General features: G+C 38.8%; 3 protein-coding genes across 4 annotated transcripts; 1 reads left to right on the top strand and 2 right to left on the bottom strand.

Moving 5' to 3' along the window:
• Positions 1 to 285: 285 nt before the first annotated feature.
• Positions 286 to 3149, bottom strand: LOC142979790 (deoxyribonuclease TATDN1). Its single transcript, XM_076124966.1, has 6 exons — positions 2971 to 3149; positions 2293 to 2472; positions 1837 to 2020; positions 1297 to 1494; positions 1008 to 1217; positions 286 to 444 (listed from the first exon to the last, which is right to left on the bottom strand). The coding sequence occupies exons 1-6, from the start codon at positions 3002 to 3004 to the stop codon at positions 345 to 347; spliced, it is 906 nt and encodes a 301-aa protein (XP_075981081.1). The 5' UTR covers positions 3005 to 3149; the 3' UTR covers positions 286 to 344.
• A 293-nt stretch (positions 3150 to 3442) lies between these two features.
• Positions 3443 to 6158, bottom strand: LOC142979888 (antichymotrypsin-1-like). Its single transcript, XM_076125109.1, has 9 exons — positions 6082 to 6158; positions 5467 to 5594; positions 5099 to 5242; positions 4814 to 5014; positions 4608 to 4706; positions 4371 to 4511; positions 3919 to 4131; positions 3699 to 3831; positions 3443 to 3613 (listed from the first exon to the last, which is right to left on the bottom strand). The coding sequence occupies exons 1-9, from the start codon at positions 6113 to 6115 to the stop codon at positions 3486 to 3488; spliced, it is 1221 nt and encodes a 406-aa protein (XP_075981224.1). The 5' UTR covers positions 6116 to 6158; the 3' UTR covers positions 3443 to 3485.
• A 2454-nt stretch (positions 6159 to 8612) lies between these two features.
• On the top strand, positions 8613 to 14328 carry LOC142979903 (antichymotrypsin-1-like). Of its 2 annotated transcripts, XM_076125130.1 has the most exons (10): positions 8613 to 8771; positions 10225 to 10328; positions 10912 to 11055; positions 11775 to 11975; positions 12086 to 12184; positions 12269 to 12409; positions 12486 to 12698; positions 12787 to 12919; positions 13173 to 13304; positions 14055 to 14293. In XM_076125130.1, exons 1-9 carry the CDS (start codon positions 8744 to 8746, stop codon positions 13301 to 13303), a joined length of 1194 nt encoding a protein of 397 aa, XP_075981245.1. In that variant the 5' UTR covers positions 8613 to 8743; the 3' UTR covers position 13304; positions 14055 to 14293. The 2 variants fall into 2 exon arrangements, with proteins under 2 accessions (XP_075981245.1, XP_075981244.1); XM_076125129.1 differs by lacking the exon at positions 13173 to 13304 and having other exon boundaries at positions 8614 to 8771; positions 14055 to 14328.
• The last annotated feature ends 163 nt before the right edge of the window (positions 14329 to 14491 follow it).

The following is a 14491-nucleotide window of genomic DNA, read 5'->3' as shown; positions in this document are numbered from 1 at the left end:
AAATTGCCGAACACTACACTCGTTCCAAAACAGCCGGAAAAGTCAAATAGTCTGATATATAACCTGCTGTTTCAAAATACCGTACCTGAACTTTACAATATCGAACTGGGTAGAAGATTTCAACTCACACCTGTTTTTTAAGAATAACATTAGCATCCAGTCGCAAAAAAGCCATGTTAAGGTATCATCATATTCCTCATGGATACAAAATACGTTGCTTTTTAATTACCTTCTAATTGTGCTTTTTCGATTGTCCTAACCTACCCAATGGCCACCCAAATAGTTAAAAGTAATACACATTAGTAACAAACATTTATTTACACTATATACAAATAAAAGAGACTTCATTTCGTGAAGAATAACTTATTAGTATTATCATAAATAGCTGCTGCTAATTCATCAATATTCTCCTTGCGTACTGCGGCCAGAATCTCCAGTACTTGCCTGTGAATACAAAACGATATATGAGCAGTGAACCACGGTCGTTTCTACATTCTACAGACACTGCTTCAAATATATTGAGTAACAAGAAAATTTTCATTTTTGAAACACAGCGTTTATTTCATCTGTATCCGCAAATTAGCCGCTTAGGGACTGGATTTGGTACAAATGGGTCCAAATTTTATCCCAAATCTACGTCTCTCCATGCAAAATTCAATCAAAATCGGTTCATCTGTTTTTACAAAGAAGTGTGACAGACGGACATCTATTTATTTACCGATTTCTGTATGGTTAGTTGCTATATGCAAAAGACAAACCACAAATAATTAATAACCCGATTCTCTGCTACTATCGAATATCGACAACCAGCTAAACATCAAGAAATTTTGTATGAAAATCTGATCAGTGCCTCTAGCGGCCGTCGAAGTAACTATTTTTGCAATACATTTTAAATGTCAAACTATCGATAGTCGATGGTTCCGATTGTAGAGAATCGCGTTACATGTATCAGGGCGCAATGAAAAAATAAAAACAAAATTATCAAACTTTTGCAATAGGTTACTTACACTATATTGACAGGTTCATTCCTCCCCTTGACCTGATTGTTCGAGCCCACTGCGTATTTCTCCTTCTTAACGCTGGGGAACTTGGTAAGGACGTGCGTGAACCCAGGATGGGTCGGCTTGATCTCGCACCACGGACAGTCAGTCTCTATCATTAGTTTGTCTTGAGGTATTTTCATCACCACTTCTAAACTTTCTACAGTCCTTAGAGAGCTGTAAATAAATAGCAATTTTTATTTATCAACTTCAACCAAACAAGTATAGATAGTATGAATTAGTAAATTTAACTCACCACCCATTAATACCTATGTGCATGCCTAGATCTAGAATATCTCGTAGGTTCTGTTCAGTGCCGTCGAACGAGTGCACGACGCCGGCGGCTTTCGGGGCTCGGGACAGCACTTGCACCAAGTCGTCGGCCGCACCTCGACAGTGAAGAAACAGTGGGAGGCCGAACTCACTGCATAGTTGCAACTGATATTCGAAATACCTATAAAACAAATTGACATGTAACATTGTAATCATACTTTTTTGTATGTAATATCTATTTAAATATTGCTATTGGTCGTGAAACAACGCGCAGTGGTTCATAAAATTATTTACCACCGGTTTCTGAGGTACATTTAGAGGTAATCTATCTATTCAATAACATTTACGCTCATATAAAAATTACAGTTTGAATAGATAAAATAACACTAAGTGTCTCAGAAACCAGCCATTAGACAATAATTGAAATTCATTTTTTTAATTTATAAAAATCACATTAATCCCTTCCTTGCATCGTCCAGTCTTATAAAGAAGGTTTTTTATAACATAATTTTTATTTACTTACTTCAATTGAACCTCTTTTGAGCAAAAGTTTAGTCTATCATAGTCAAGCCCACATTCTCCCAAAGCCACCACTTTGTTTCTGTTCTCTGTGATCAGAGTCCTCAGGTCCTGTAAGTAACTCTCAGGATTCTCCACAAACTCATTACATCTTGTTGGATGACATCCCACTGTTGCAAATAAGCGACCTGAAATTATAATAAATAATCTTTATTTCCATGAATGTTTTATACTGTACATCAAGAATAAATAATTACATATTTTTTTAAATGACAGCCCATCCACGAAAGACCCACATTTTAATGTGCCTTCCGAAACACTCTGGAGTTCGGAATGTATAAGATGGTCACCCATGCACAGAACAACCACTGCAAGTATAGCTTAACCTCAGAAATTGATCTGCAGATGTTGCTAACTGAAGAAAGAAAGAAAGAAAGAAAAGAAAGAAAACTATACTCACTATCTGTTTGTGCAAGCTGAAGTGCTGCTTTGCTGTCAGTTACACTTCCTCCTGTTATAATAATCTTATCCAAGCCACCGGCCCAACTACGGGCAAGTACCACATCCAAATCAGGTTCATGTTTCTTAGATCCGTGATAATTCCCTTGGTACATCTGATCAGTGAGATTAGCTCCAATATCTTAAAAAAACATTTTTAATGGACCCTTAGTAATCTGACAAACATTTTGCAGAGCAGTGTCAAACTATAATTTTTTGGATTATAGAGTTCTGCCTAAGATCCCCTATAGACCAGATTTGTTTATAAGTGAGAACCTGGTATCCGACAACGTATTCAATAATATAGTGCGTACAAATTGTTCCTTGCTCAATCATGTATTTAATAGACTAGTGTGAACACTGTCAAACAATATTCAATCGGCATGTCGTATTACAGGGGGTGCCGTATTAGCCAAGGACTGGATAATCGGCGGCCCATTGTACTCATAAGAAGTTTTATTTGGAACAATTTTAGAAGTGATGGCAAGTTCTTAGGCGAGTCTTAGCCAGCAGAAGGACTCTAGGCGTAACTCCTCCTGAATTCTAGAGTCTAACAGCGGTTAGAGCTATATTATGAAAGCAGTTAAAACATAAGAAGTTGGTATGCGGTGTAATAGTGTGTAAAATATAATTTACTAACCTATATATTTTCTTACAGACGTCATTCTTTTCATCGAATAAGTCCAGGAGCGTAACAATCAGATTAAAGAAGATATTTTTATCTTGATAGAAGGACGCGTTACTGTTTTTTAATCCTAAAAAATACAAACGTACAAAATGTGCCGGGCGAGATATTTATTTTTATGACAAGTTTGTCATTTTGTCAGTTGACAGTTTTGACAATGACTTCTTTTTGGTTATTCCGTTTTACGGCTCTGTGATCTAGCACTTTTGAGATTGACGATGACACATTGAAAGGGTTATTTTTACACTTACTAGTAAGAAATGATCTTAATTGAAAGATTGGCTTCGAAGATTGGATTGGGGGTTAAAATCATTTCAATTATTGAGAGTTAATCTGCCCTGAAGGAACGTATAAACGCATATACGTAGATTTAGGAAGGATCCGCCCCTGTAGGCTGTTAGGTTAGGTTAATAGTAAAACTCAAAAACATTGAATGCATTTTTATTGCGGAAAAAATCTTTGCATGGTTTTCATCCTGAGTAAGTGCCAGCAAATACAACAGTATCTCTGTAAAGTATAGCATACAAGAAGGGATGGTCCACCATTAATTTAAGAGGCTCTCTTGGTGGCGGCGCCATTGGCGGGACTAGGAACATACCTGTAAATTAATAACAAATATTTATAGATTCCTGCTCTTTTCTACTAATTAATAAATTAATATGCTCTTCTATTCGACATCATACCAGTGAAAGCGCTTGCAGTTGCACCTTTTTCATCGACTTTGATGAACGCTTCTTGGAACACTTTGGACACTTTTACCGGAGTGTTCTTTACAAGCCCCGGAGCAGGCTCCTCGAATATTTGGCTAACACCGATCTGTGGCAAGAAATCGCAAACAAGAATACACAAATAAAACACTATTTGAGCAACTATACATAGTATATTAAAAAAACGTAGACTTACTTTGGATAATATATTCTTAAAGTCCAATTTTGTCCTGACTTCAAACTTGGGCATATCAAACTCGACATCTCTACCTGTCGGACTCAGCCTGGACACGTCAGATAACAGCCCCTTCTGCGCCGCCTTCTTGAGTACTGAAGGCAGACCGTCCACGTGATCCGGCAGCACCACCACCATGCGGAAACCTTTCTCCTTGTAAGGAAGCTCTATCACCTATTCACAAAAAGCAATGTTTTATAGTAGTAGCTATTAATCTATTAGCTATAGCTATCGATGTCGTTTAACGAGCGTTGAAAGTCGTCACTTGTAATTTTATTATCGAGCAGTTAAGGAGGTACCAATCTGTGAGTGTTTGCTGCAGCGGGGTTTCGGGCTCTAGGACATTAAAATTTATGGTACCACTGACCAGAGGCTAAAGAATACTATTTAAAAGATCACGTCACAGGACTCACCCTGGCCCTAAGTTCTTTACTCTTTCTGAAGTACAGCGAATGACGTAAATGCATCATGGGTTTCTTCACAGCAACGCCGCGGCTCACGTAGAAGTTCTTCTCCTTTGTGTCCTCAGCTTTGAAGGGAACATTCCAGTGTCCCTGTGAATCAAATCGTACGAGAATAAGTAGCGATCACAATTTATGAAATTAATAAGCATAGTAAATTTGGATATGTTGGGTTTATGGAGTACTTACGTTGAAGTAAATGACATTGAATAGCGCGGCGGCAATGTCTGGTGTCAGCGAGTCAGCACTAACTGGTTCCTTGATGAGGCCCTTGGTCTTCTCAGCAGCCTGTCGATCATAACAACTCATTGAACGTCATGTCGACAAGAATAATACATTAAATCAATATATAGGTAGATAAGGAACAAGGTTATAATATAAAGTGCTCAAGTCACCCATTGGTTGATGAGGGCGGCGGCCTCCATGGGCTTGGAGAAGTCGACGGAGTCCAGCTCGGAGCGGTAGGCGCGCGCGGCGGCGGCGAACTGCTCGTCCAGCACGTACTTGTCCGACACGGCGATCTTGTGCGCCACCGCCAGCTGCTGCGGCTCCAGCTCCGACAGCGTCACGCTCAGGTCCTTGTACCACTCTGAGCTCTGTAGTAAATTAAATGTGATACTTAAAAATTACAAATTCATGAAGTAATTTAGTGTCGAGTGAGTCGCATCTTGCATACAAACCTGTTTAGCATCAGCCTCTCCCAGGAAGCGTGCAAGTTCTTCCTTAGCGGCGGGACCGGCGGCGCGCTCGTACAGTGACAGCAGCATCATGAGCCCCAGCGGCGAGGACACTACATTCTTGTCTTCCCTCGACTCGTACGCGGCCTGCCAACATATCAACATCATGTTAAAGTCGCGCCAACATCAAGACAACATAACATCAAACCATGCGAACGCCAAATAATTTAAATGCAACGTCTACACTCGGGTGCGATGATGTTGGGAAATCGCCCCGGGTTTTTCAACTGCGTTGGGCAGCCGTCCAAATTTATAACAATTATATTAAGTTTGGGAGGCTTCTCAACAAGTGACCTACTCGATCATAATACCTTAAGCACTTTCATGGTGAATACATCAATGCTGTCATCCACTGGCGTACGCGTGTACTGCCGTAGGAGGTGCTCAATCTCCAGTTCATCCTCGCCGTACTCCTGCGCCAAAGTGACGCCAGCCACGACTGTAAAACGAAGTAGGTTGTAAGAAATAATTGACTATTGAGTAACCAATTTTGAAAAATGCATCTTTTATTGTTTTTGTAACGCGAGACATGCCCTTTTGGTAATCGTATACTTATCTGTTTATAAATATTGTAAATTATAATAAAAATAATATAAATAGATAAGACGGTAAACCCGTTGTGTTCAATGTTATCAGTTAACGATGAGTTAAGTAACCTTTGACGCGAACATTCCAAATATGGCCGTTCAAGTACCTATTTAAACGGAGAGTCCCAATCTTGTATAAAAAAATTAATCGCCAAATGCGTTGATGACCGCAAAACACAAGAACGGCTAAACCAATTCGACTTATAGCTTTTTTAAAGTTGTCTTTAAGACAATGGAAAGGCTTTTTATGGAGAGAAAAAAATTAAATGCAAAGATTTGTGAGCAAAGCTGCGCGGGTCAGCTAGATTATAAATAAAAATCTCTCTGCATTGTACATACCAAGAAAAACCATGAGTTTGATCATTTTGTCCATGTTGCACCACACCTACTGATCGTAGTTATCTTTTACCTTAAATAACTATAAACTAAATGAGTTACCCATTACTAAATGATTACTTAAATCGTTGTGCCAATTATATATCAATTTATCAAACTGATAGATGTAAAGGGTATTGTTTTGTCGCCTATAAAAGACAAAAATAAAGTACAAAATTATATCGCAGGTTTTGTGGTACCTGCACAAGTACATACACACTACCAGCGCCGGTATTGCATTGAGCAAACCTAATGCCAGATTTTTGTCTTGAATATTTCATTCTACCGCTAATAGACCAGTGAGATATTTGTTTAAGATACTAATAAGTACCTATTTCTACATCATCAGTGAGATATTTTTTAATGATACTAATAAATATTATTTTGTATGAAAAGACGCATAGATGTGAAAGAAGCAAAATCAGTTAGTATTGATCTTAGTAAGTGGCGTTCTCTGGTCTCTATCTACCCCTAAGGGAAAAGGTGTTAATGTTTTTTTGACTTTTGTTGAAACTAATTATTTTACAGTTAGGTAATTGGAGACTACAGTACTTATACGTTAACAGTAATAGCACAGAATAATAAGGTAATAGTACTCAGCCCATTCAATAACAATGAAATAGTCATAACAGTAGGTATTAACCTAACGTGTTTTTACTACTATGTTTGTAATAACTCACATACCAGTATTTCTAATCAATTTATCTTAGCGTAAGTACGATTTAAAAGAAATGAAATGAGATGAAATTTCATTTATTTTCTCAAAGTATGGTAGTTTACAGATAGTGGGTTAAGTAAAACATTTTTGTTTCGAATTAACTGAACTATGTGGCTCCGTTTCCAAACATATTTTCCACACCCTATTTCAGCGGTTTAGGAGTTGGTTATGGGAAAACGTCATTTAAATCTTTTCATAGACGAGAAAGCTAATATGCACACACCGTATCTCGGAGAGCACGTAAAGCCGTCGGTCCTGCGCCTGACCTCTCACTGATCGCGTCGGCAATCCGTCCCACCAGGCTATGAGAATGAAGGAATAGATAGTGTATCCGTTTTTTTTGCTTGTCCCGCCCCAGGGAGGAAAGCGGGGGTCTGTCGGGTCCCGCCGGCTAGGCGTTCCGGCTGACTAGGGCATACCGACTAGAAACCTGACGGTGTTCCTTCCACGGTCACCATAAGGAGGCCAGGACGCGGTACTTCCGATCGGATACTTCGCGATAGATAATGTACCTACCGATGTATTGTGCACACACTTGGACAGTGTACCTGTGTATTGTGCACACAAAGTCCCGCATCCTTGGCCGGTTTCAATGAAATTGGCCACCGATGCCGGAGGCTGACTAAGAGGACATGATTTACTCTGGAAAATCTTGAGTGTATAAAGAGATGCACTTAATATTTGATTATTTCCTTTGGGTCCTGGTCCGAAAAATATGATCGGTGGAAATTCCCGCGTGCGTGTTGTCAATTTGTCTCCCACCTACGTTAATAATTGTCTGATGAGCTTCGTTTATTACATTATTACTCATCTAGTTGTAACTATATCTCCGTACCTATTCTTAGAATTGAAGGAGCTCCCGGTGAAATAAACAATGAGTGGAACACAAGTCGCCATTATTCACAACATGATGCTCATTGAGTCACATAAATTTTATTTTTTCCTACAAGCTACATGGATGATTTCAGTCACGTAGGTATCCGATACCTACGTATTTTTATATACATAAGTAATAAAAAAATATATAGTTTATTAGGATCTCGTGGCTTATTTGACAACTTGACAACAGCCGCGCGGATCGATCTCTGCGGTTAAGCTACTCTTACCGAGGTTGTTCTGTGGATGGCTGACCAACTAACCACCTTATACAGAGCGACTTCTTCCGTGTTTCGGAAGCCACGTTAAATTATGGGTCCCGGCTGTCATTTACAAAGACATTTGAGAGTCGTTAACAGTGGTTAAAAGCTTGAAAGTCTGACAGCTAGTCTTTATTACCAAAGGATATCGTGTTATAACCCAGGTAACTGGGTTGTGGAGGCCTGATAGGTAGTCGCTCCATTTAAACACTGGTATTCAGCTGTATCAGGTGTGACTGTAAGCCGATTCCAACACACCTACCTAGTTTAAAAAAAGGCTAAGCTGATAACCAAAATATACTTAATACTTACTTTATTTTTTTAAACCCGTTTGCAATAGGCTCGCTCCTTATTACATAGGGCCAACATCGTTAATGGCGAGACGTTGATGAATTTATACACTCTTGCCTAATCCTTCAGGTATAACAGTCGTGATATTATGAACTTATATTATGTACCTAAGTATGTTATTAATCTATCACTATTCTATAACATTCTTAATATAAGTAGATACATGTTATTAAAAAGCAATTAATTTCACATAAAAATCTCGACAATTAAGATAAAATGCAAGATGCGGTTTTGCTTTCGACCGCAGACATTAAATTATGATGTATGTGCATACGCAGGTGGTCAGAGTGGCCATTGTCAACGGGAAAATTAACTTGTGACGTCATTTTCTTGTTTAAAAACTGATACGTGTTTATTTAGCAAAGTAAGGTCGCGGTCAGTTGTCAACGGTCAGTTGGAGACGGAACGCGCGCCAGCCAACATGGATTCCCTTCTTTTGTTATTTTTCGGTATGTATTATTGTTTATACCTACCCTATTATTTTGATTTAGCTTTTATATTTAGTCATATCTATAGACCTGTTTCGCTGTAATGATGTTTATATTGTGTAAATTTTTATAGCAATTCGTATTATAGATGCTTATTTTATCAAGTTATTATTTATTGTGTTCCATAAACATTGTTAGTCGCAGTAAAACATATCATTTTATTAACATTTTACCGGTAATATGGCCTGTGCATACCTATTTATATTATTTTGTATTATAATAACTTTCGCGGGTCATCCTATAAGATGTTTTATTACAATGAACTAATCAAGATATGGGTACCTACTTAATTAACTGCCATTTACGACCTTTTAATAAACTTTTTCATATCACATTAAACTCAGCTGTGTAGTCGTACATACAAGAAAGTACTTCTTCTTAAACAAAAAAGCTAACTTGATGGTTTTTCACCACCGGACGTCTTCGGTCCTTTCACAATACCGGTACGTACGTTTCGTATCAGATTTCTGTGCGTAACTGGGTAATCCCAGTGGTATTAAGATAGTAGGTTCAGATGAGTAATATAAACAAGCAAATGGTTAAACGTTTTAACATTTTCCTCATTAAACTATTATTTACGTCATAACTGGAATGATAATTTGTGCAACAATAAGCTTCTTCATCGTGTTGATAAATATAAACTACTTTTTTAATATTGATAAAACACTGTTCAAACTTGTCTTTAATTAGCAAACACAAAATGATAAAAAAAGGTATTTTTGGAGGTTATTAAACGATAATTATCAAAAAAAATGTGTTCGACTGCTTTTTTACTTACCTAAGTTTATATCAGTGCATGAATCAGGTTTCATAACTTGTTTACGAAAACAATTCATGTAGATCGTTGGCTCTCAGATTCTCAATAAGGTTTCTAAGTATTAATGGAGGAAAATAAATAAATAAAACAATACATAAGTGAATTCCTGCTTACAGAATTTTACTGTAAGTAGTACCAAGTGTAACCCACCTTCATTACTACAATACAATAAGTCCCTTAAACGAATGATCGATACCGGTAAAACTGGGTTTCTTTTCAAACCTGGGGTTACTTTAAAATGGAAAGAAATGTGCATGTTTAAGGCCAATTAAGTACACTATTTGAAATGCTACAATTTGATTCTTAGCGATATTTGGTACCAAGAACCGGAAACTGAACTCGTCGCTAGCTTTTTATGCGAGCTATTTAGGTACTTATATCTATAATCAAATTAACATTCTACGGTACCCTAGGTACCGAACGTTAATTCTACGGTACCTACTTACCTACTTGCGAAGCTTCTTACTAAAATATTTAAAAAAAATATATAAATTTGGATTACCTACTTCTCCTTTGTAGGTAGTTCTTCTTACTTCTATCTTCAGTCTCCCTTAACAGACAGTTAGTATTTATTCTTCTGTTATTTTTGTTGATCAGCCATAGCCGGGGTGGCTGCGGCCCCTGAGTTCGAGTTTCCACCGGTGTATCAGCGGACTCAGCTGGGTGACAGCATTGATGTATCCACCATGAAAGTGCTCAAGGTATGTAACGAAATCAGCTTTGCCACAGTCAGCTCCAAAAGTAGCTGATCATACTCAATCTTTTGAAACCCAATATACTGAAGTGTGCACATCCGTCTTCTTTCACATAGTTAGTGGTCAACCTTTTGTCAAAGTTGTTCAAGCCCAAAGGCCTTTGACGTGGCTTAACGACTGTTATCTTAATTGACAACAACCGGGACCGACTTTTTACGTGTGCTCCGAAGCACGGAGACGCCACATTCATGTACCATTATGCGGTCACCCATCTGTAGAAGTCTATTTGTTTTACAAACATACAAACAACGGATACAAAGTACAACCAAACACGAAATCATTATTTGTGGATCACACAAATAAGCGTTCCGTGTGCGATTCGAACCCACGATCTCCTGACGCAATGGCGACCTAAACCACTGCGCCACAAAGACAGGCAAGTCATAGTGGGAATAATATTAAAACTTGACTATCTCTAGGAGGTGTACCATATTAACCATATGTCTCTATTTCGGGGAAGTGTTTTTCAGTGGTGACGCGATTTTCACGATGTTAAGGCAATTTTAACGTGATATCGATGTGTTGGCAGGTGGCGTACGAGTCCGGGGAAGACAAGAATGTAGTGTCCTCGCCGCTGGGGCTCATGATGCTGCTGTCACTGTACGAGCGCGCCGCCGGTCCCGCCGCTAAGGAGGAACTCGCACGCTTCCTGGGAGAGACTGATGCTAAACAGGTTTGTTTTTACTGTCCTTAACTTTATATTTCCTACTTATCTATACTAATATTATAAAGCTAAAGAATTGGTTTCAACGCGCTTATCTCAGGAACTACTGGTCCGATTAGAAATATTATTTCAGTGTTAGATAGTCCATTTATCGAGGAAGGCTATAGGCTATATATCATCACGCTACGACCAATAGGAGCGGAGTACCAGTGAAAAATGTTACAAAAACGGGGAAAATTATGACCTATTCTCTCTTATGTGACGCAAGCGAAGTTGCGCTGATTAGCTAGTTATAGATATTATTTTAACTCGCACAGTAACATAGGTTACTACGCATTCAATAAAAGGAAATATCAACCGAGTCGACCATAAACTATTTTTATATACCTAAGTACAATTACCTGTAAAGGACTCATTGTATCACAATATAACAATGCATATAAATTACTGTGATTCACCTCCAAGTAGGCATTACACCTACATTTTGCCTGTTGATGTATAACAGCTGTAATTCTTACTCTCTTATAAAAATATATGAAGTTATGAAAGGCCTATAAAGTGTTTTGTTTCTTTCACTCCTTAGGTACTCTTAGTGAAATGAAAAAGAGAAAACATATTATAATAGCTTTTTAACTGAACTATAACATAAGTAGTTACTTTATTTCTTAAACGTGTGTTTATGAATAAGGGGGTAAAAAATTACTTTATTTCTTAATTGTTTTGTACAGAGCTCAGAGTGGTACAAAGATCTAAGCGTGAAACTGTCGGAGCTGGAGCCGCAGCAGCTGGCGGTGGCGCACAAGATCGCCGTGTCGGACAAGTACGTGCTGGACGAGCAGTTCGCCGCCGCCGCGCGCGCTTACCGCTCTGAGCTGGATTCCGTCGACTTCTCCAAGCCCAAGGAGACCGCCGCCCTCATCAACCAATGGGTGACTGAGCACTTTATATTATAACCTTGTTCCTTATCTACCTATATGTATATTGGTTTAATGTATTCTTCTTGTCGACATGACGTTCAATGAGTTGTTATGATCGACAGGCGGCTGAGAAGACCAAGGGCCTCATCAAGGAGCCAGTCAGTGCTGACTCGCTGACACCAGACATTGCCGCCGCGCTATTCAATGTCATTTACTTCAATGTAAGTACTTCACAAATACCGAACTCAAATAAGTAAGTAGTTTAATTTACAAATGAGACTAATAACTCTCGTTGTGTTTCACAGGGACACTGGCATGTTCCCTTCAAAGCAGAGGACACAAAGGAGAAGGACTTCCACGTGAGCCGCGACTCTGCCGTCAAGAAACCAATGATGCATTTGCTTCAGTCCCTGTACTACGCCGAGAGTAAAGATCTTGGGGCTAAGGTGAGTTCCACAACGCAAACTCGCTTATTCGAGTCATTGCCGATATATACTTACACTAAACAATGTCTGTGAACAGATGATCGAGCTCCCTTACAAGGAGAAAGGTTTCCGCATGGTGGTGGTGCTGCCGGATCAAGTGGACGGTCTGCCCTCAGTGCTGGAGAAGGCGGCGGAGAAGGGGCTGCTATCTGACGTGTTCAGGCTGAGTCCGGCCGGCAGAGACATCGACCTCGATATGCCTAAGTTCGACATCAGGTCAAATTTGGACTTCAATAACATTCTGCCTAAAGTACGTGGTCATGTAGATTCTATACATCATACTGTGCTGCGTGTGCACGTGCTAATATTTATTATTTTCTATTGTTTCCCTGATACAGGTGGGTGTAAGCAAGATATTCCAGGAGGCTGCTCTGGGCCTGGTCAAGGACACTCCGGTCAAAGTGTCCAAAGCGTTCCAGCAAGCATTCATCAAAGTAAATGAGGAGGGTGCCACTGCGGGAGCCTTCACTGGTATGATATAACATGTATATTATTATTTACATCTGTTTGTCTAGATACATTCATTATCTTTTCTGAGTTTATACATGCACATGGCTACTTGATGGGTGCAAAAATGATATAATATTTTCATCTCACTACAGGACCATTCTGATATCTGTAGGTGCATGCCTACCTACTACGTATAAAAGATGTTGAAAAAATTTATAAGTTATTAAACGTCATACTACTTTATTACAGTTAGTAGCTTTTATTATGTTTACAGGAGCTATAGTAGTGCCAGTATCCTCAGTTTATACACCACCGCCCGCCATCAAGTTTTCAGTCGACCATCCCTTCTTATATTTGATACTGTACCAAGATAATATTCTATTTGCCGGTACCTACACCAGCTAAGGTTTGCCAACATGTAAAATAGACTGTCTTGTAAATGCCGATCTTCAATCTTTGGGACGCTTATGGCTTACCCTGTAACGCTGCTTGCTACACACATATTCGGGTCGGCACGTTCGGTTCGGCAGTAATTATTTGTTTATTTACTTCATATACAAAAGTAGTATATATTTACCGAACAACAAAACCGAATCGAAGCAATTACTGCACTTGCTCGGCTTGTACCCATCGGGAAGTTCCTTCGAGTCCAATCGTCACAACGGTTTAAGCGTTTAGGCGCGGCGATGTGGAGTGGCATTTTTTCCGAACATTGACATTAATCGGTTTTGCCGCCCGGCTAGGCCGATTGATGCCGGACCTAATATGTGTGTAGTAAGTCTTGCGGTACGTAGCTCGAGAATACAGAATGTACTATGAGGCAGCGACGCTGACGAACGCACTACTATTACTGTGCACTTCATTCATTGTCGTATGTGACCGATTCAGCGTGGCAGGAAGGGTAGCCTAAACTTCGATTATTCTAATAAGTATACATTACATGGTGGTTTTGGTTTCAAATACAGGGCAGTATAATATTCCGGCGCACGTTACTAATCTATTATATTCTAACATCTTGATGGTACTTATATAATCAATGACCCTCATTTGAATATTGAAACGTGGTGTCTGCCATTTAAATTACAGCCAAACCGGACATCCTTAAAAAGAGTAATTTTGTATATTTATAATTGTCATGTTTTTTTTTACTTTACAGGACTAATAGCCGTGCCTATGTCATCGTGGTCGAGGCCACCGCCGCCCATGAAGTTCACCGTAGACCATCCATTCATTTACGCTATCCTACACGAAGATAAAATTATCTTCGCTGGCACCTACTCTGGCTGAACACAAGGAGACAAAATACTTTTAAGAAAAAATAACTGACAGATATTAAAACTTCTCAAAGATTGCCATATTGAAAATAAATAAATTATGTTTTAAGATCTCTGTAAACTGACATCTTAAATTAAATTAATATTATAAAATAATTATTTATTTTTAATCTACTTTAGTCTACTTCAAACAGAAGGTTATCTTATATTCTTATCTTAGATCAATAATTGATGTTGCCATATCTGTAAAGTACTCTCTACCGTCTCTATGTTCTTAAAATTGTAAGAGTATGTCGCAAAGGAATAAAATTAAAATTAC

The sequence above is a fragment of the Anticarsia gemmatalis genome, chromosome 17, assembly GCF_050436995.1.
Source record: "Anticarsia gemmatalis isolate Benzon Research Colony breed Stoneville strain chromosome 17, ilAntGemm2 primary, whole genome shotgun sequence".
Lineage (NCBI taxonomy): Eukaryota > Metazoa > Arthropoda > Insecta > Lepidoptera > Erebidae > Anticarsia > Anticarsia gemmatalis.
This window is presented reverse-complemented; position numbering and strand designations above follow the sequence as displayed.